General features: G+C 34.3%; 4 protein-coding genes across 8 annotated transcripts; 2 read left to right on the top strand and 2 right to left on the bottom strand.

Moving 5' to 3' along the window:
- Positions 1-34: 34 nt before the first annotated feature.
- On the bottom strand, positions 35-3,270 carry LOC108205100 (dolichol-phosphate mannosyltransferase subunit 1). The gene is made up of 8 exons (XM_017374890.2): positions 3,051-3,270; positions 2,573-2,672; positions 2,447-2,480; positions 2,295-2,371; positions 1,693-1,718; positions 867-1,031; positions 674-788; positions 35-526 (listed from the first exon to the last, which is right to left on the bottom strand). Exons 1-8 carry the CDS (start codon positions 3,158-3,160, stop codon positions 422-424), a joined length of 732 nt encoding a protein of 243 aa, XP_017230379.1. The 5' UTR covers positions 3,161-3,270; the 3' UTR covers positions 35-421.
- Positions 3,271-4,587: 1,317 nt separating this feature from the next.
- On the top strand, positions 4,588-12,685 carry LOC108205099 (protein DETOXIFICATION 46, chloroplastic). The gene is made up of 14 exons (XM_017374889.2): positions 4,588-5,093; positions 5,799-5,893; positions 7,308-7,416; positions 7,533-7,588; positions 8,560-8,615; positions 9,466-9,604; positions 9,728-9,865; positions 9,941-10,009; positions 10,109-10,219; positions 10,799-10,927; positions 11,052-11,129; positions 11,908-11,979; positions 12,225-12,287; positions 12,408-12,685. Exons 1-14 carry the CDS (start codon positions 4,709-4,711, stop codon positions 12,507-12,509), a joined length of 1,602 nt encoding a protein of 533 aa, XP_017230378.1. The 5' UTR covers positions 4,588-4,708; the 3' UTR covers positions 12,510-12,685.
- A 738-nt stretch (positions 12,686-13,423) lies between these two features.
- Positions 13,424-14,368, top strand: LOC108223432 (NAC domain-containing protein 83-like). The gene has a single exon (XM_017397700.2). The coding sequence runs from the start codon at positions 13,424-13,426 to the stop codon at positions 14,366-14,368; it is 945 nt and encodes a 314-aa protein (XP_017253189.2).
- A 401-nt stretch (positions 14,369-14,769) lies between these two features.
- LOC108204626 (uncharacterized protein At1g01500) lies at positions 14,770-18,089 on the bottom strand. 5 transcript variants are annotated; one of them, XM_017374155.2, is made up of 4 exons: positions 17,935-18,089; positions 17,732-17,831; positions 16,047-16,879; positions 14,770-15,234 (listed from the first exon to the last, which is right to left on the bottom strand). In XM_017374155.2, the coding sequence occupies exons 3-4, from the start codon at positions 16,797-16,799 to the stop codon at positions 15,004-15,006; spliced, it is 984 nt and encodes a 327-aa protein (XP_017229644.1). In that variant the 5' UTR covers positions 16,800-16,879; positions 17,732-17,831; positions 17,935-18,089; the 3' UTR covers positions 14,770-15,003. The 5 variants fall into 5 exon arrangements, with proteins under 5 accessions (XP_017229644.1, XP_017229645.1, XP_063941792.1 ...); XM_017374156.2 differs by having other exon boundaries at positions 17,732-17,781; positions 17,935-18,086; XM_064085722.1 differs by lacking the exon at positions 17,935-18,089 and having other exon boundaries at positions 17,732-17,927.
- Between the last annotated feature and the right edge of the window lie 887 nt (positions 18,090-18,976).

The following is an 18,976-nucleotide window of genomic DNA, read 5'->3' as shown; positions in this document are numbered from 1 at the left end:
GAATGAGGAGAATATTGGAACCACAAACTGGCCATATATAAACTGTCTATTATTATTATGAGAGAACGAGAATGTGAATGGATTATTCCTGATGCATACATTAAAACTGTTTATGGTCCTCTCAACGGAATCAGGAGAGAGTTAATCTATAAACCTGGATTTTCCTTGAAACCAAAACCCTGGGATCAGTATATCCCGAAACAGGACGTTGGGAAAATGTACAATAATTATAATAGAACTTACGCAAAAACTACTGGCACCATACCACAAGTTAGACAATCCGCTCTCCCGCTGGATTACAAGAGGGTAGCTTAACAGTTAAAAATTGGGGGATGCACAATTGAACATGACCCGTAAATATCTACGTAGTTTATAGAATGTATTAGAAACTTTTAAGCTCTCCAAAACTGTTCACCCATCATCAAGTGGTAAGCAGAAGATATACAAGGCCCTTTAGATATTCCACTATTTCTGATCCCCCGAGTTTCGAACTACCATACACTCTGTCAACAAAAGTGATGGGAACCTGTAACAAGTGTTAAAGTCAGAATTTTAATATCCATGACAACATTGTTGACCAGATAATCAAGGCAGCACATACGCTTTTTGACATGTTTGGATATGATAATTATCTTATACCTACTATCAAAGTACAAATTAATCAATTTTCTACCTCTTCAATATGGTAGCCTTTTCTTGAAGCCCGAACAATCATCTCCATTTGGAAAACATATCCCTTGCTAACACACGAGCTTATGATGTCCTCAAGCACAGATTTCTGATAAAGCCTAAACAAACATAAAGACAGTGTAACTTGACATTGAAGAATGATAGGGTTAAAAACCTTAGTATTTCAGATAATGTACCGAAATGAACCGGTGAGGTCTGATACACCAGGCCAGAGCAGTGTGTGTGCTAGGACATTCGCTCCTCTACTTGTCAATTTGCGCATAAGATTCCATCCGTGAACGCCGCCACCTTTAACATACCGAGTTCCAGTAACAATACTTGCACCTGTCTCCATCTGCTTTCTAATTACATAGAACTTATTTAGTTAGCATATATGTTGTAGACGCATGACAGTTTTAAAAAATGAATACGACAAAGACCAGAAGGAGAAGAATGAAATTAGGAAGAAGAACTATGCATGAAAAGTAGAATTACAAAAACACAAGTTCTAGAGAAGGGTAAACTTGTATTCCCTCTGTCCCCCTCAGTTCTTTACGTTGCGGACAGAGGGTTCGACATGCATTTTATGTCTCTATAAAGTTAGTTACATAAATTATTTTAAACTTTTGAATAAAAATTTAATGTTTAAATTTTTAAACCAAAAAAAAATTAAAAATAAATTATGAAACTATACTTTATATACACCTTGAATTGCATGCCAAACAGTGAAAAAAATTGTAAAGAAATGAGAGGGACGGAGGGAGTTTTAGTAAAGATGATTCAAAAAAAAACTCCTGCAAGTCTTAACATATACCAATAGAATTACTTATCCATTAGCATTTACAAAGTGAATTATGATAATACAGTTCTTTAATTTAAATATGATTAATAGGCCGCAAATTCTAACACGTAAGTATCTGCTAAAAGCATCTGCAGACAACATTATTAGATCCCGCTTCTCTGTTTAGCCAGTTGCACATCAGGTTATAAAAAAACCAATATTTTGAAAACAAAGATGCTTACTTGATGAAGTTTGGCAGGTACTTTGGCTGCATAAACAGGGAAAAATACAAACAAGTATGAGAATTTAGCAGTAGCAGTATGAGCTACATATCTAATTTAGCAGTAGCAGTATGAGAAGCCAATTCAGAAAAAAAAACAAGTTAAACACCAATTACTTGTAAACAATTAAATTTCTATTAACTATCAATCTGTCATAGACACCCTAGTGTATCCTATAATTCTTCATAAAAATTTCATCAATGTGCTTTTGTTGGTGGGGGTTATAGTAACTAGCAAGATAGTTATGCAAGGAATCAAACAAGAAATGTTTATTTATTTTAATTCACTTTCAGATCAGCAGAATATAATATATACCTACCATTAGTCCATTACACCTGTATACTTTGAAGACTTAAATGAATTACGAATTTACCAACAAACAAAGCCTTAGGAGAAACCTATTTCCATGGCTTGATTAATCATACATGTTATTAACAATTTAAGTACTGCATACTAGAAACCCACTGATCACTACCAAAGTATAAAACTTCATTTAATGTCAATATTTAATGCGTATATCTGTATATATATTTATTTATCAGAAAATCAATAAAAATACTTACATGATGTGACAAATCAGCATCCATGATAACAACAAAGTTGCCCGAAGCATGCTTTAAACCATGAATATAAGCAGTACCTGAATTATATCTTTATAAACACTGACTTGATTGTTTTCACATATTATTTTGATAGGAAAGGGAAAAGATTTTACCTAATCCAAGCTTCTTTGGCCGAGCCCTTAAGAGCTGTAATTATTGAAAAAATATTATCATTCTATTTCATCACAAATAAAAAGTTGGAAGAAAGTATTGATAATTAATAGAGTGTGACTACATACAATGCGATCTTCACCATACACTTGCTGCAACTGTTTAACGATATCTTGAGTACCATCAGGACTTCCATCATCCACAACAATGACTTCAAAGTCAACGTCCCTAAACACAGGTGGCGATTTCAGAAAAAATCCAATAGACTGCGTGGCATTAAATAATAAACATGCTAAAAAACAATCAAGGAATGGGCATATAGTCTATAAAATTGGGCAAAATGTGAAGTGTTCACTGTAAGAAGGAATAACCGAAAATATGGAGAGGAGTTAAGTCTTTAGGTATTCCTTGCCTCTTCTCAGGATATGAATCATACTAGTTAAGTAAAAAAGTTTGATCATCTATCATTCTAAAGCATTACCATGTGGAAAATCAGTAGATTTACTCCTAAAAGCCTCGTGAGAGATCGAGAGAGAGAGAGAGAGAGAGAGAGAGAGAGAGAGATCAGTAAATTAACTACTAAAAGCACAGAGAGAGAGAGCATACGAAGGAAGGTGTTTGAAGACAAGGTAGATAATGAGAGCGATGTTAAGACGTTCATTGTAAGTAGGGATTATTATACTCATGTACTTGCCCTTCTTCTTCTCCTCTTCCATCTCTCTCGATCGATCCAAGCCTGCAGAAATTCCAATTCACCCCAATCGCTTTTCTTCTTCCAAATAGGCAACAAACAAAGTCACGGCCTGCTCCAAAAACGTCCACTCCGACCCGGCCGAGTATATTTGAAGTATTTTGAAAAATATACTAAGAGCTCAAGATTTGCAATTGAGATTTTAAATTATGCTGCAAAATCTAGTGGTACTCAATTAAGATTTTAAATGATGCTTTAAAATTTGACGGTATTCAATTGAGATTGTTTAAAATTTATTAAAATCTGATGGTATTCAAATGCTAATTGATTTTTTTGGAATCATAAAATGATGGATTTTGTGGTATTCTTCGGTGTATTTTAAGTTTTTTGAAATCCCACCAAAATTAATGAGATTTTGAAGCATTGTGTTTAAATCATATCAACTCTACGACATTTTATCAAGAATTTACACAGAATCAAAATCACATATAATCCATTAAAATCCATAAACTAAAAACAATCCATTAAAATCTCAATCGAATACACCCCGTAAATTCTGATTAATTTAAGTTGTGTATATATTTTATAAATCTCATATAATAAGGATGTTATATATTATTGCTAAAAAAAAAAAGATGTTATATATTATTAAATTTAATAACATAATGATAACAATAAATTCTATCGGATTCATGTGTGACAAAACAATTAATTTGTAATTACTATAATTTTTTAATAATTATATATGAGAAGTGATCAATTTCCAACAAAATAATTAGAGAACGAATAAATTATACAAAAAGACATAATAATTAAAGAATCGAGTAGATCAGTATAATCTTTTATATCAATTAAATAAAGAATATTTATATCTTTTACATAAATAATATTTGTTAATTTAATTATGATTTCAATCCGGATAATGATGAATCCAAACAGCCGTTTCGACGTAATTCTTAAAAATCCATTAGAATGGTGGGTTATTGGGTCCAGAATTTATAAATGATATTAAAATACTATATTCATGGAATCGGTATATATGATTACAACGGATATATAATTTATCAATATAGTATTAGGATATAAAATACTAATAAATATTTTTATAATAAATTAAAACTTAGAATTTTTAGAATTTATTTGATACATAAATTGTATAAAAAAATATTATAATTAAATGTGATTTCTATAACATTCAAAACAGATATCGAAAATAAAAAGAAACAGTAAAAATGAAAAACTAAACCAAACATAAATTATGTCCCTATCCTGAAATATAGGAATCCGACCTGGTGCAAAACAAAATATTGCGTGGGATAAAACACTCATATTTATCGCTCTGAGCCTGTTAAGGTCATAATATTCTAAATCTCTTGTCATTAAATCGAAAGAGTATATTAAATTATTAACCAAAAGAAATTATACAAGAAACGGAAGATTGATTTTAGGCCTCTAAATTTTACCCCAACGTACATGACATAAGATAAGAGTCCCCTTGACTCTGTTCTATGTTACAGAATCCATATCTGTCATCGTTCCTCTTGTCCAACTCAACCAACACAAACAATCAGACATGAATCTAAAAACCCTTGTCACCAGTTCTTCTACTTCTGCTGCATTCCAAAACCCTAATAAATTCTTCAACACATTATCTAAACAATCATTTCTTCCTCCTCGTATGTCATGCACATTGCCTCAAAAACATCTTCTTGTCTCCTCCTCATCTTCTTGCAGATATCGATACACTATTATCACTAGTTGTTTGCAGAACAGAGCAAATGATGACAATGTGGATGCTTCTGTTTCAAGTGATGATGATGAGAGTATTTGGAGTCAGATTGGTGAGATTGTCAGATTCTCCGGGCCTGCAACTGGGCTTTGGTTATGTGGGCCATTGATGAGTTTGATTGATACTGTGGTCGTTGGCCAGTCCAGTACTGTTGAGCTTGCTTCTCTAGGTAACTTATTAATATTGTTTATTTGCTTTGCACTGGTTTTTATATTATTTCTTGGTGCTATTGATTTATTTTATTGATGCAAATGTCAAATCTATTGTTAGAATATTGATATTTCAGCTTTACACAAATTTGATAATGTAAAAAGAGTTCAATAAATTAGTAATTAGTTAAAGAGCTGCAGAATATGAAGTCCTGCTTCCCTTCTTTGAGCATTGCTTATAGGACCCGTGCCCCTAACATACTTATGTTAGTTAACATATGCTCAGCGGAAAAAAAGTGACATACATGATACATACGTTAATAGCATATGCTCAGCAAAAAAAAAAAGTGCTCGACAGTTTCACCTTAAGTTTTTGATGTGTATATAGGGGGTGCTAGAGTATCATTCAGCGGAAAATTGCTTCATCCTAGGGTTTTCCACGTCCAACGCTTTTTTCAGCTGGATATATGTCAGTCTCATTCGTAGGCTCTGGACCAACTGCCTTACTTATATGTCATTCTATTTATTCTGTCCTCTGCTGCGTCATGGTTAAACATTGTCATTTAATGAAATGATCCCGCAGCACAGAACTAACAACTTATCTCTGTTCTTCTTCATATAGTAATAGTTGAAGCACATATTGTCGCATTGTCCGTCTGGACTACCTTTGTCTATGACGTATAGAGGATGTTTTAAACTTATATTCCTTGAATATTCATTTGTAGGACCGGCGACAGTGTTTTGTGATGATTTAGGTTATGTGTTTATGTTCCTTTCTATTGCCACCTCAAATCTTGTTGCCACTGCACTGGCTGGGCAGGTTAGTTCTGTATTGCGGAAGCACATTTGTGTCATCTAAAAATAATGCTTAAACTTTTACACCCATTTGTCAATTTATTTAAAGACTGGGGCCATTTGGCCTAGCTTAAAAGAAGTTATTTATTGTTTAAAACGAAGAAGTGGATTATAAGTGATAAGTCATAAGTTATTTAAGTGTTTGGATAATTTTATTTATAAGCTAGTGAAGTATTTGGGTAATTTAAACTTATAAGTTAAAATATTCATATTAGAAATTTTTAATTTTTTTTGAGGGACATGCATATTTAATAAATTTGTAGAAAATAAAATATAAATCAACGAATTTATTATGATTGTAAAATAAATTATATGAAAATAAAATATGCCTGCCAAAGGAAGAAGCAAGCAACAGCAGCTTTTTCGCTTCTGTGTGAAATACTCAAAAGAAGCTGCAGCACTTCTTTTTACCCAAACAATGTCCAAAAGCTAAAGTCAACTTTTTTACTAAAGAAGTTAAGAAAAAGCAATGGCCATACACCCACTGAAAAGTACATCAATGTTAGTTATAAATTTATAATATTTCGAGGACAACAGTTTTATCTACTAATGACCTAGTTATTTGAGTAATAGATTAAACACATTCTCTGCTGAGCATCATGAATCCAAGAGTCTATTCTTGCTGCTGGTAGCCGGTCTGCCGGTCGATAAGCAGCAGCTACAGGACGAGAGCTAAGCTAGCCAGCCGCCAACCAAGCAAATGCGCTATCCCTTCCCGATGTCGCTTACTTTGATTTGAATTAATGAGGAACGAAGGCGCTTGCAAGAGAAAAGATGAAACCTTTTGATTTGATTTGTATTGTAGTGTGATTTCAAAGTCTATATCCTTCTCATCTTATATAGAACCTCAATGTTAGTCTTTGGATTTCCTCTGAAAATAAATTTGATTTGGTGACATGTTTTGAGTCGGCAACATAAGAAAAAATTCTGGTACAAGGTAGATAATTTGGACACATCTCTTTTGTACTACCTCCACCAGCTTAATATCTCTGCAAGCTACAAGGGAATTAAACTCTTGTGAAGTACAGTCAGCTTTACAAGTCTAGCAATTAAAATATTATGTATTATAAAAGATGGACATACATAAGAAAAGCACAAGCACTAGCATAGCTACTTTTATCATTTAGTTTCTTTTTGTTCCTGGTCAAATGCCAGTTGCTACTTATAGCCGCATAACGGTTATCAGATAAATATTATATACGTTTTTTCCTGTGCTTTAATCTAGTTTTCTGCTCATCTTCTTATTATTAATTTTATGCTGTAAAATCTTAAATAAAGTTCCACTTATTACATAGTTTGTCCAGTGTCTGGAATGATTACACTATTACTAGCTCTTCATTATCTTTCTTGCTTTGTAGAACTAATCCAGGCTGGTGCAGGGTAAAGATGAAGTGCAGCATCAGATATCTGTATTACTTTTTGTTGGGCTGATTTGTGGCATCTTGATGCTTTTGTTTACTAGATTCTCGGGAGCATGGGCCCTGACAGGTAGCTCGAGCATTTTTCCCGTTATGTATTAGTGGATTCTTCTATGTTATGCAATATATTTTACAATTTGTAGCTGAGCCAACCAGTTACACACTTTTATTGATCACAATTTCCAGCTTTCACTGGGGCAAAGAATGTAGATATAATATATTCAGCAAACAAATATGTCCAGGTTAATTTTATGGCATATACCTCTTTTCATTTCCTAGCTATAAAATCAATAGTTTGTTATCATTTGTGTGGCTGTACGCTGTTAAAGTATTTAGTTATTTTTTTTGTGGATTATGCATATTATTACTAGCCTTTCAGTGACACCCGAAATTCACAAGTCAACCTATAATATTAAACTTGTACGCAGTGGACTAACTTTTCGATAGATACATTAGAGAGATAAGACCCCTTTACTTTGAACAACACAAACATGTATTTTGCAAGTCAATAAATCATTAAATTTTGTTGTTAGTGTCTTCGATTATTTTAAAACCGGCAGGATTATTCTGTTGTCTGATATTTTGTTTTAAAAGATGGAGAATTTATTGATGATTTTTACTGGATACTATACTAAATTATAATGTATCATTATGCTAAGTTTATCAAGGTAATTATAACAAAATATAAAATTTATGAAGTTGCTACCTATATTTGTTTTTCTCTATATTTGTGACTATATACAGATGCAATAATTGATGACCCCCAGTTTAAAATTGTCCTAATTTTTGAATTTGGCATGGAGGACCAAAATTCTTCTTATTAGGTCTTGACAAGCCCATTAACTGAGCATTTGTTAAAATTTAAGGTATACAATACACTTTGGACAATGAGACATCTATTAGCTGTCCATGCCTAAATTGTGAATTCAAATAAACTCACAATGCATAAATATATTTTATTCTGTTAAAAACCTGATAATCCAGGGAGTGGTTAATAAACCACATACGGCATGTTTTTTATGATTATATGTGCTTGTGTGACAATCTCATGTTTTGATCTTTTCCGTCGTTGATGTTTTGAGACTAATATACATGATAAATGTGGGCAAAATGTTAGAGATATTTCTTTCTTTATATTTAAGTATATGTATATGCATAGGTTTTCAGCTTTGAGGATGGTTTTGCTTAACTAAATTATTCAATCTGTTTGTAGATTCGAGGTTTGGCTTGGCCAGCTGTGCTGATTGGATGGGTTGCTCAGAGTGCAAGGTGCAGACAAGACTATTTCCGCTATATGTAGGGTTGTCAAACAGATAATTCGGATATGGATCTTCCTGTATCCGAAAATCTGAATCCGAAACTATTTTGAAAAATACCCAAATCCGAATTCGACTAGTAATATTCGGATCTGGATAATATCCAAATATGATTTACATTATGCAATTTTTTTTTGTTTAATGGAAAAATAACTTAAGAAGAGTTAAAATATGAAATATTTTTAATAAAATATATTAGTACATAATATATATATATATGTCTGTATTTAAATATATATTTTAAAGATATATTAAATAATGAACAAAAATATATATTATTAATTAATTATAATTATATTTATTGTATATTAAATATATATAAATTTTTATTTCCGGGCTCGAATATTAACGGATATGGATATGCCTATATGCGTATCCGTATCTGAAATTGTCGGATGCAGATACGGTTTTTTTCCGATTTATTTCAGATACGGATAATATCCGCTTTATTTCGGATACAAATGTAGAAATTTCGAACGAATATCGGATTTTTTGATTTTTTTTTTACAGCCCTAGCTATATGATTACTTTCTTTTGGGGCAACAAACATCATCTGTGTTTATATATTGTACTATAAGCTACTCCATTGCTGCAGTATTTTTTTCTAACATAAGACATGCAGTGATACTAGGCAGGGTATACTTGATTGGTATGACTAGTACATACCCTGATGTGTGTCTGCCTCGCCAAATAATTCACTCATCCAACAGTAATTTACATTACTCAGATGTCTAACTATGATCCACCGAGTCCATGATGTGTTGAGTTTGACAAATTTACAAATGTCTGTCATTTGATTACAGTCTTGGCTTGAAAGATTCTTGGGGGCCTTTGAAGGCTTTGATTGTTGCTAGTGCAATAAATGGGATTGGCGATGTAGTTCTGTGCACATTCCTTGGATATGGTATTGCAGGAGCAGCATGGGCAACAATGGCATCACAAGTATGTCAAATAAGCATTGCGTTCTATCTTCTTACCATGTTTATCTGAAGTTGTCTTATTGCATCCCACTTTATACACTGTGTACACTTTCCCTTTTTCTTTATGACACGGAATCTGCTTTAGGTTGTTGCAGCTTATATGATGGTTGAAGCTCTGAACAATAAAGGATATAACGGGTTTGCTCTCTCTGTTCCATCATTCAGCGAGTTGCAGAACATATATATGCTTGCAGCTCCAGTTTTCGTTCTAATGATGTCAAAGGTTGGCAACTTTTTACTCAATACTCTCCATGTATCTGCACTAATGTGACACCACTAACACAAGCTGAGTTTTAAGGTCGCGTTTTATGCACTTCTAGTCTATTTTGCTACATCTATGGGTGTTCAGGCAGTTGCAGCTCATCAGGTCAGTTTGAAGTTTGTATCCTATTGTTCTTTCCTGCTTTTACTTTGTGTTTGCAAGGAGCTTATGGCAATTCACCTTAACATGTTAAGCCCATTCCAGGTCATGATCCAAATGTACTTCATGTGTGCGGTATGGGCAGAACCTCTAGCTCAAACGGCTCAATCATTTATGCCTGAGCTGTTATATGGAGCTAAACGAAGTTTATTAAGGGTTAGTAGAGTTAATTGATTAATGATATCTCTTTTGGGAATTGAGTACCTCTTCAATATGATCTTTTACATATAATAAAGATGCAATGCTATGCTTGTTTTATAAAACTAGTCTCGACATATTACTATTTGTTTTGATTTTACAGGACTATGGAGAATTTTGTTTCTTGTTCTTTAAATATATGCATTGACTATTTTTCATCAATATTTAGTTCACTACGGGGTACAATTTAAATCCACGCTCTCCGTCAGATTATTAATCTCCCATGAAATGAACTAACAAGAAATAATATTTTGTGCCATGTATAAACTTGCATGATTAAGTTTGAAACAATTTTGTCCCTGGCAGTGCAAAATTAGACTAAATAATCATAACCCAAGCCTTGATCATAAAACTAGACTTAGCAAAAGAATAAATGGATTAACAAGACTCTTATTCTCTTTGGTAATTTTAGCAAAATCAGTTTGCATGTGACATATCTTATATTGTTAGGTACATCCTAAAGCAAAATCACTAATTTTAAAACATTAATCTTTTTGCTTATTTTCGTTTTGTCCTTCTTTCTTGGGTATCATACAGGCACGAATGCTGTTGAAGTCTTTGGTAATTGTTGGAGCTTTGAGTGGTACAATATTGGGATCCATTGGAACAGTTATTCCCTGGTTTTTTCCCTCTATTTTTTCACCAGATAATGGGATCATAAAGGAGGTCATATCTATCATAATTCTTTCCTTCTTTCCCAATTGTCTAATTGTTTTTAAACTATATATCATCTGTAATACTTTCACTTTAAAGACGAATAATCTTAATTGCTATTGTTGGCTTGTTGCAGATGCATAAAGTGCTAGTTCCGTACTTTATCACGCTGTGTGTTACACCTAGTACTTCTGGTCTGGAGGGTGCATTGCTGGTAAGTGTTTTCTACAGGTTTCTTTGGCTTTCTGACTCTCCTCCATATTGTTTTATACGTACATTCTTAGTCTAAGTATGGTCTAGTGATGTTAATTTAACTCAAACAATTAAAAACTATAACCGCCTGTCCATATTGTTGGTTAACTATGAGGATGAAGCTTTAGTTCAAGTTCGAGCATATAAGAAATTACTGACATAGCACTTGATACTCTAGTTAAACTTTCAAACTATACACTTAACAACTTGCTTATGTTTGCATTACTTTTTTAATTACATGTATTTTGTTCCATTTTCCCAGTGTTGGTCTCTTTATGTTGTGGGGCGGTAAGGGTTTTCTCATATAACTTAACTGGCAATGTAATATTTTACAAGTGCCGCAAGATTATAAATTGAGATCTGTTTTCTCAGTACTTGCAAAATGATCCCTTTTTCTTCAACCGCTGCATCGGGCAGGAATTTCAAATCGGTAATAAGTATTGTATGATCTAGGGACTTTCTAGTTCTTACATATTCCTCACTCTGCTGGGCCGACACTGACACTGAGAGACGACAGCTAGGGGTGTGAATGGGATCAGATACTCCAGTAGTCCTGGTCATAAATGATAGATACTAGGCGCCATGCGTATCGACCCGTGCAGTGCTATAGCTAATGCATAGTATGTTCACAAGAATGAGACTCACAAAAGAATTATGGGCGGCGCCCAAGCTGTGGAGCATGCGGTCTAATTCGATTTCTTCTTTTGTCAGTATGTCACCATTCCCTTTTGTTTGTGCAGGCTGGACGAGAGTTCAAGTTTATCAGTTTGTCAATGAGTAGTATCGTTTTTTGTGGGGCTTTGCTACTCATGGTAATGTTTCTGCCTTTTTTTCATAAGATCAAGTTCATTTCTTTACTTCCTTAAGTGTGTTTTTATTATCCTATTGGTCTTAAAAATAAAAATTAATACTCATATACCAAAGATACATAGTATAACCTGAAATAAAAGAAATTTTTTTGTTGCTCGAAAAACGGTTAGATTTCCCATCTTTTTGACATGTTACATTAACTAGAAACAGAGGATTTACGAACTGACGCCCGAATTACAATTTACAGTTGTTGAGCAACAGGGGATTTGGTTTGTCTATATGCTGGTGGGGCTTGGCGGCATTTCAATGGGTAAGTAACCTTGTTGATCATATTTTCATTCTCATAATGCAATTTTTATGTTTTCAAACAGTTGCTGTAAGCATATTTATCAATTCTTTCCATCTCATTTTTCGTTTTTGTATCTTTCAGTCTAGATTTGGCATTGCTTTTGGACGCCTCACCTCACCAGATGGAATACTATGGTCTAACAAATCCACACAACACTCTTTGGGGAATCCAAGTGCTGCTTAGATCTATAGCATTTTATTTCAGTCTGTATATTCTTCAAGGTAAAATTGGCATCATGGCATGTAGGTTCATTGCAGTCAATATGTGATTTTAACGTGGTACAAAATTAGTTGTAAGTTATACTTTAGTTTATTTATCTGAATTTCTTGTCTTTCATATTCATTCAGATTGTTTCACTATATTTTTCAAGCATGAAATAATAAGAAAGTTATGAAAATTTCAATTAATAGACATTGCTCATTCCAAATGTTGTCGTTGAGTACCTCTTCTCCTGAATGAGTATGGGTAAGCGATATAACTAAAATCCGTGATAAAGACTTGTTGGAAGCCTAAACTGAATGTTGAACTGCTGCTGTCTTGTGACTTTAGCTAAAGTTGTTGTTGATGAACTGAAAAGCTAAAAACTTGGAAGAAAGGGGGGGAAAAAAAAAAAGAAGAGAAAAGCCTTCATTTCCGGTTTGCGTATTATTATCTATCATCTCTGCACAACAGCATGCAGTTCACTTCAACATTTCTGCCCTTTGAATGAAAATGTGTTGTTGATGTTTCCCTGACTCAAACTAGAAGCAAAACACTGAGGTAAAACTCCTTCAATTTTTCAATACTCTTGTTTGGGTTCTTGTTTCAGGGTTGATTAGATGCCCATAGTTTTCAAGTACCTGAGGGTCGATTTGATTTTTGAATACTATTAATTATAATATATTTTTATGCTACATTCAATAAATTAAAAATTATTATTGTTATTTTAATATACCTGATTAATTCAATTAATAATTTTGATTAATTCCTGATAATCGCTGATATCCAAGATAAAGCAAAGAAAGGTTACGCTTACATTCCCCAGTCCATTCCTATATATACCCATACAAATCCGCTCCCACCAGGATCACATCACACCTTAACAAAATACTCCTTCCATGAAACTCCCCCCAGGATATCGCTTCAAGCCTTTAGAGGAAGAGCTCATCACTCTCTATCTCAAACCCAGAGTCCTGGCCCAACAGGATCCCTTCAATGCTGTCCAGGAGTGCCAATTGTACGGCCCCAATGCCAATCCCTGGCACCTCCTTCCCCCGGATACTGATTCTTGGCTCCTGTCTGAAGTGAGTCCGGGAAAGCTCGAGAAAGTGACGTATGTTTTCGTGAGTTTAACCAAGAAGTCTGGCAAGATGAAGAATAACCCTAGGGCTGCTAAGGAGAATTACACCAAGAAGGCTGGGTGTGGGACGTGGGATGGCCAGACGAAGCGGTACGAGATCAGGGAGCGTGACAGTGGGGATCTTGTGGGGGAGAGGAGGTTCTTGGTTTTCGAGATTAATGATGTGGAGGGTGTGGAGTTGAGTAAGGTGGGGCATTGGAAGATGCATGAGTTTCACTTGAGTGGAGTTAATGAGAGGATTGCGAATCCCTGTAATGTTGTTCTGTGCAAGATTACTCTGGACTTGTCGAAAGGCCCTCTGGTTAAACTCAAGAATGTTTGTGATCCGCCTGTCAAAAGTGGCAGAAAGTTTCAACACAGGAATGCCAATGTGGATAGAAATCAGGGGCCTGTTTCTTGTCAGAGGAGTCGTCGTGATTCAGAAATGTTGGAGAGTGGCAGGGTTGAGGAAAAAGAAGGGGATAAGGGGAATAATATCGTCGAAATGTGTGATCGAGTGGAATGTATGAGTATTGATCATGGTAATGATTGTGCGGGTTCAGTGAATTCACCATCAGAACAAGTAAATACAGAAAATTTTGAGCCTGCTATGATTGCTCAGGAAAATAAAGAGGAAGAAAGTGGAAGAGGGAAATTTCTTTTTGGCATGACTAAGGTCCAGTTTTCCGGCCATTCCAACCCTCAAGAAGAGGACTCCGTTTAAGACATGACTACCAACCCGGGAAAAAGGAAATTTCAAGCTTAAATTTCAGGCCCCAATGACTAAAAAGGTGAGACCCTGATCACTATGATGGCTTACTGTTATTATGGACTTATGGGCGTAGAGCATTAGAATGGAATTTGTCTTCCAGGAGGATTGATCATGAATTTTGTATTTTCTAGTATTTGATCTTGCTGTGTAACTAGAGTTTTTCATGTACTGTTTCTAAAGAACTTTTGTTTTCACATCTAATGATATATTCTTTTGCAAATTTGTTTTAGTACCTCTGTCCGAATTGAACAAAAGATTGAGAATGATTATGTTTTGATATTTAATATTGTAATTGGATCAAGTAAATTTCAGATGTAGTTCTGGCTATAGAACTTCAGCAAAAAACTGAGAAATTTCTGAGACAACTTCCGCTTTTATTAGAAAAACAAGCGAAGCTATGCTTTATTTCACTTACAAGATTGACTGAATGTCTAAATCTAACTCAAGCCAAGAAATTGTATCATTTTGCACTTGTAACAAAACATGTGAACTCCCTCAAACAATACTTGATAAGGTTATACCCAGCAGAACGTCAGCTGCCTTGAGAGAAACTCAAGTTTTTTGTAAGAGTACTTCACGGTGAGGTTTCAGAATAACCGTCTTCTGAAGTTGCGGGTTGTTCCTTGGTAGGTTTTTACCAGTAAACCGACGCCTATTCCAACTCCAAGACAAACACTGAGACCAATTCCAACCCCAACTCTTACACCAGCAGTGAACCATGATAACTCTCCATCTTCACCTTCCAGATATTGCATCCCTGGATGATAGAGGGGGTTATATTCTTCATTCTCTGGTTTGTGGTCAGAGTAATCTGCTACCTGCAGGGTGAAAAGCAAGAAAACATACTTATATGAAAACAAGCATATTCAAGAAGGAACATATTAGCTAGGTGCAAAGTGCTAGATTAAATATCAATGAGCCCTTCTGTTAACAAAATCTACTGTGAAAGTGACCTGTAAACCAATTATACATAAATCCAGTAAGATAAGGTTCAGAGTCTGTTAAACGAAAGTCCAAAATATAAAACACAATATTCTTCGATTTAACATCCACGTGTTTCCAGGTAAAAAATGACAAGCACAATTAGAATTATCAGGACATGGCATCTGACAGTTTCTAAGCAAGGTCTGGCAAAATGCATTATCCACACAAATTATCTTCAGCAGTAGTGACTTTTAGTTCAGTGATCAAAACTATACACTTTTTGAGGGGGACCAAAATAATATAATTTATTAAATAATAAATCTCGCTGTAGAGACTTGCAATGAATAGCTGAAATATGATAGAATAACAAAATCTGAAGACATGGTTGTACGGCTGTTTGATCATTTATTAAGATGTGGTCACATGGACAAAAGTGCATACTAAATTCTTCCCTAACTTGGGAACATGTGCAAACCCATACTGTCCTAGCCGATCAAGGATAAGATATTTATCCATTATGGTATCAAGCACCGTCTCCATCAAAGAGATAGCCAGAAAATGAGAAAACATTGTATCAGCAGTTACAGTTAAGAGGATCCGAAAAAGTAATGTGATATAATTGACAAAAATAAAAACAACCTAAACTTGAAGAGGATTAAAACCAGAAATTTCAAAGTTATCATTTTTTTACTAGAAAAGTACATACCTGCAAATCAAATCCAGCTGGCACATCTTTTTGGCTTACCGTTGCTTCATATTCTGGGATTGATTTCAACATCCCCTTTCTCGACTGCTTTTTCCTTGAACCAAGCTGCAGAGTTTTTGTCAAGATAATTGGTACACCAGAAAAGCAACCAGCTACATAGACCTCGACCTCTGGCGACTCTAGGCTTGTACACTGTTTTGCGTTGAAAAGACTGCTCCTCACAGGAATATCTGACTCACAGTGCATACTCCACCTCTGGCCATGATTTTCTGAATCCCCTATGCTTCCAGTACATTGACTCGACTCTAATAAACCAGATATGACTAGAACATCCTTATTGAAAACCTCAAACTTCACACTTCCTGTCATTCTTAAACTATCAGTACTGACGTAAGTTACTTCCTCAGATTTCTTATCAAACCTGTCTCTTCTAAGTAGTGTGGACGCACCATCCGAATAGATGCTAGTTCTTGCTCCATTTACTTCAAGAAGGGTTTCATGATTCAATGGAATATGATTTAATGTAAGGCATTCAGGAGTTGAATCATCGATGTCACATTTGCTGACTCTAACATAGAAAACTCTTATATCAAGCCAAGATAATGACAGCTTAACACTAGGCTGGTAAGAAGTGTGCCTCTTGACACCATGGCCATTTTCGACCACTCCATTTCCATTCCATTTCATATGAGAGTTGTCCAAGTCCCTTGTTGAATTGGAGTATCCATTCACTTTCTCATGAGAATTCTCCATATTTATAAAATAAGTATAGAACTTACTCCTTTGTGCTCCTGAAGACCCTCACAAAAGCCAGCCAGCCTAAATTGAATACCCTGTAAAAATTGCAGGAAAACCAAATTAAAGCAATTCAGAAAGAGAAGGTGAGATATTGAGAAGCCTAAACTAAAGTTATGATGAACCCTGAAAAATAAGAAACTTTGAAAATACACAGAGAACTCTAACTCTTTCAAGAAGCCAGCACAACATATGTGTGTGTGTTTTCAAAAGAAATCCTAACTACATAGCAGCTCAGATGAGAGAATAAAGCCTTACTTGAGACTAAAATTTGTTCAAGGGAACTGGCAGAGATGACTAAAATATCAGATGGAACTCACCGAGGCAGCAAATTATGTTTCTTTTTCTCAAAAGTATAGTGAAATAAACAATGCGAAACGCAGAGGAGGAAGAAATGAAGGTATAATCATCACTGGTGCTAGAATTGGGAGTAAAAGGAGAGGAAAAAATAAGGAAGAGATAAGGGGTTGCAGGAAAACTTTGGGAAGGAAATTCCAAACCAGAGTGACTAACAAACAAAACTTATTAGCCAAGAACTGACAAAACTTGTTGTTTACCCAAACCACACTACACATCATAAGTTTATCCAAACTAATTTTACTTGCCACAGTAAATACGGATTTAACAAGGAAATTACTGTATTCAACAAACTATTTATATGGTTGATTTCTCAAATCTCTGATAAAAAAATTAACATTCTCCAAAAGTTATCAACTACTGATTTACTGAATACCTCAAAATCCAAAGAAATGAAATACCCACAGACCTCCAGGAAATTACAGACAGAATAGGACACTAGCATGCATGTCATCAGTCATCAGTATCACACACTGTATATAACAAAAAAAAACACAAAAATCAATTTTATGACAGAAAGAAAAGCTGCTCACCACAAACTAATTCATATAATTGTCGGCCTCTAATTCTGTCTGCCTTGGCCCTGCAACATTTCGAATCAATTATTAACGATCCTCGCTAAATCTCCGATCGCTATCAAAACACAAAACAAAACGATCAAACATAGCCTTTTAGGAAGAACCTAGCACGCTCTATCAAATTTTAATCGGAAATTCAAAATACGAGAGATACCCACTTTTGAGAAATCGAGAAACGCAGATGGGCACCTTCTAATTTTACAAGAAATTTGTCCAAAAATCAATTTTTCTCCAGTGAATTTTCGGTAGTGAAAGAAATTGGTGTGCGTATGTATATGTGTATTGTATGTAATGACACTACAAAAATCTGGAAAAAGTGGGGCCTGTTATATTTTTATTAAGATGATAAAATGAGTTTCGGATGACTACGATAACGTTAGTCCTCGTCAGATTATGAAAACCGGATGCAAAATATTATTCATGTCGGCCGACCGATTGATTTTATAACATCATAAACTGAAAAAATTATTTTCCCGGTCCAATATTTATGCTTGTTAACCTTCTTTTCCAATCATTTTGCAAATTAATCCTATAAATAAAATTACCTTTTTAGACAAAAATAGTATATCCAACAATATTCAAATACAAAACTGAATTAAAAATTAGAATAAAAAAAATAGAAGCCACTTATAAAATACATTACTCATCGTCGAATCATCCAATTATGTATGAACTCATAAATCAAGTCACCCACCATCTATATCGGATCACCTATCGACGACATATGTCCGTGTTCAATCCATCACAGGATCACTAGAGCGTCATAAGTACTAGACATGTGATAAATAGTCCAAATTTCACAAATACTAGGCATCATATAGTCCAAGATTTTACCCCATTCCGATCCTACTAATCCCCATATCGACTTTATTAGTTCCCTATCCTCGCCTCGTCCAGGTCCATCTTGAAAGGAATATTTATGTTCCAAACCCTTTTCATTCTCATTCTCATTAATTGTATAGGTTTATAATTAATTTTTATTTTAATAATTTGTATTGATATATAATTATATATAGATGTCACTTTTTCATTGAGAATCATTTTATATAGAATCTCGTAGAGAGTTATTTAGCTTACTTTAAAATCTTAGTAATAATTTTAAAATTAATCATACTTATGCATAAAATTCGATTTAATATAAAATACTACTAATCATTTCAACACTTCTTTTACAGCGTAGCTTCCATCAATTGCTTTCCT

The sequence above is a fragment of the Daucus carota genome, chromosome 1 (assembly GCF_001625215.2).
Source record: "Daucus carota subsp. sativus chromosome 1, DH1 v3.0, whole genome shotgun sequence".
Classification (NCBI taxonomy): domain Eukaryota; kingdom Viridiplantae; phylum Streptophyta; class Magnoliopsida; order Apiales; family Apiaceae; genus Daucus; species Daucus carota.
The sequence above is the reverse complement of the archived record's forward strand: the minus strand, read 5'-3'. Positions and strand labels throughout refer to the sequence as shown.

What these genes read in the sequence shown, in the direction of transcription:
- LOC108205100 (XM_017374890.2), bottom strand. Translation starts at nt 3,160, where the DNA reads ATGGAAGAGGAGAAGAAGAAGGGCAAGTACATGAGTATAATAATCCCT. An exon ending in GTCTTCAAACACCTTCCTTC is followed by an intron (nt 2,673 to 3,050) that starts GTATGCTCTCTC and finishes ACCTGTGTTTAG; the next exon opens with GGACGTTGACTTTGAAGTCA. An exon ending in ATGCTGATTTGTCACATCAT is followed by an intron (nt 1,719 to 2,294) that starts GTAAGTATTTTT and finishes CTGTTTATGCAG; the next exon opens with CCAAAGTACCTGCCAAACTT.
- LOC108205099 (XM_017374889.2), top strand. Translation starts at nt 4,709, where the DNA reads ATGAATCTAAAAACCCTTGTCACCAGTTCTTCTACTTCTGCTGCATTC. An exon ending in GGGAGCATGGGCCCTGACAG is followed by an intron (nt 7,417 to 7,532) that starts GTAGCTCGAGCA and finishes CACAATTTCCAG; the next exon opens with CTTTCACTGGGGCAAAGAAT. An exon ending in TGGGTTGCTCAGAGTGCAAG is followed by an intron (nt 8,616 to 9,465) that starts GTGCAGACAAGA and finishes ATTTGATTACAG; the next exon opens with TCTTGGCTTGAAAGATTCTT.
- LOC108223432 (XM_017397700.2), top strand. Translation starts at nt 13,424, where the DNA reads ATGAAACTCCCCCCAGGATATCGCTTCAAGCCTTTAGAGGAAGAGCTC.
- LOC108204626 (XM_017374155.2), bottom strand. Translation starts at nt 16,799, where the DNA reads ATGGAGAATTCTCATGAGAAAGTGAATGGATACTCCAATTCAACAAGG. An exon ending in CAGCTGGATTTGATTTGCAG is followed by an intron (nt 15,235 to 16,046) that starts GTATGTACTTTT and finishes TTCACCCTGCAG; the next exon opens with GTAGCAGATTACTCTGACCA.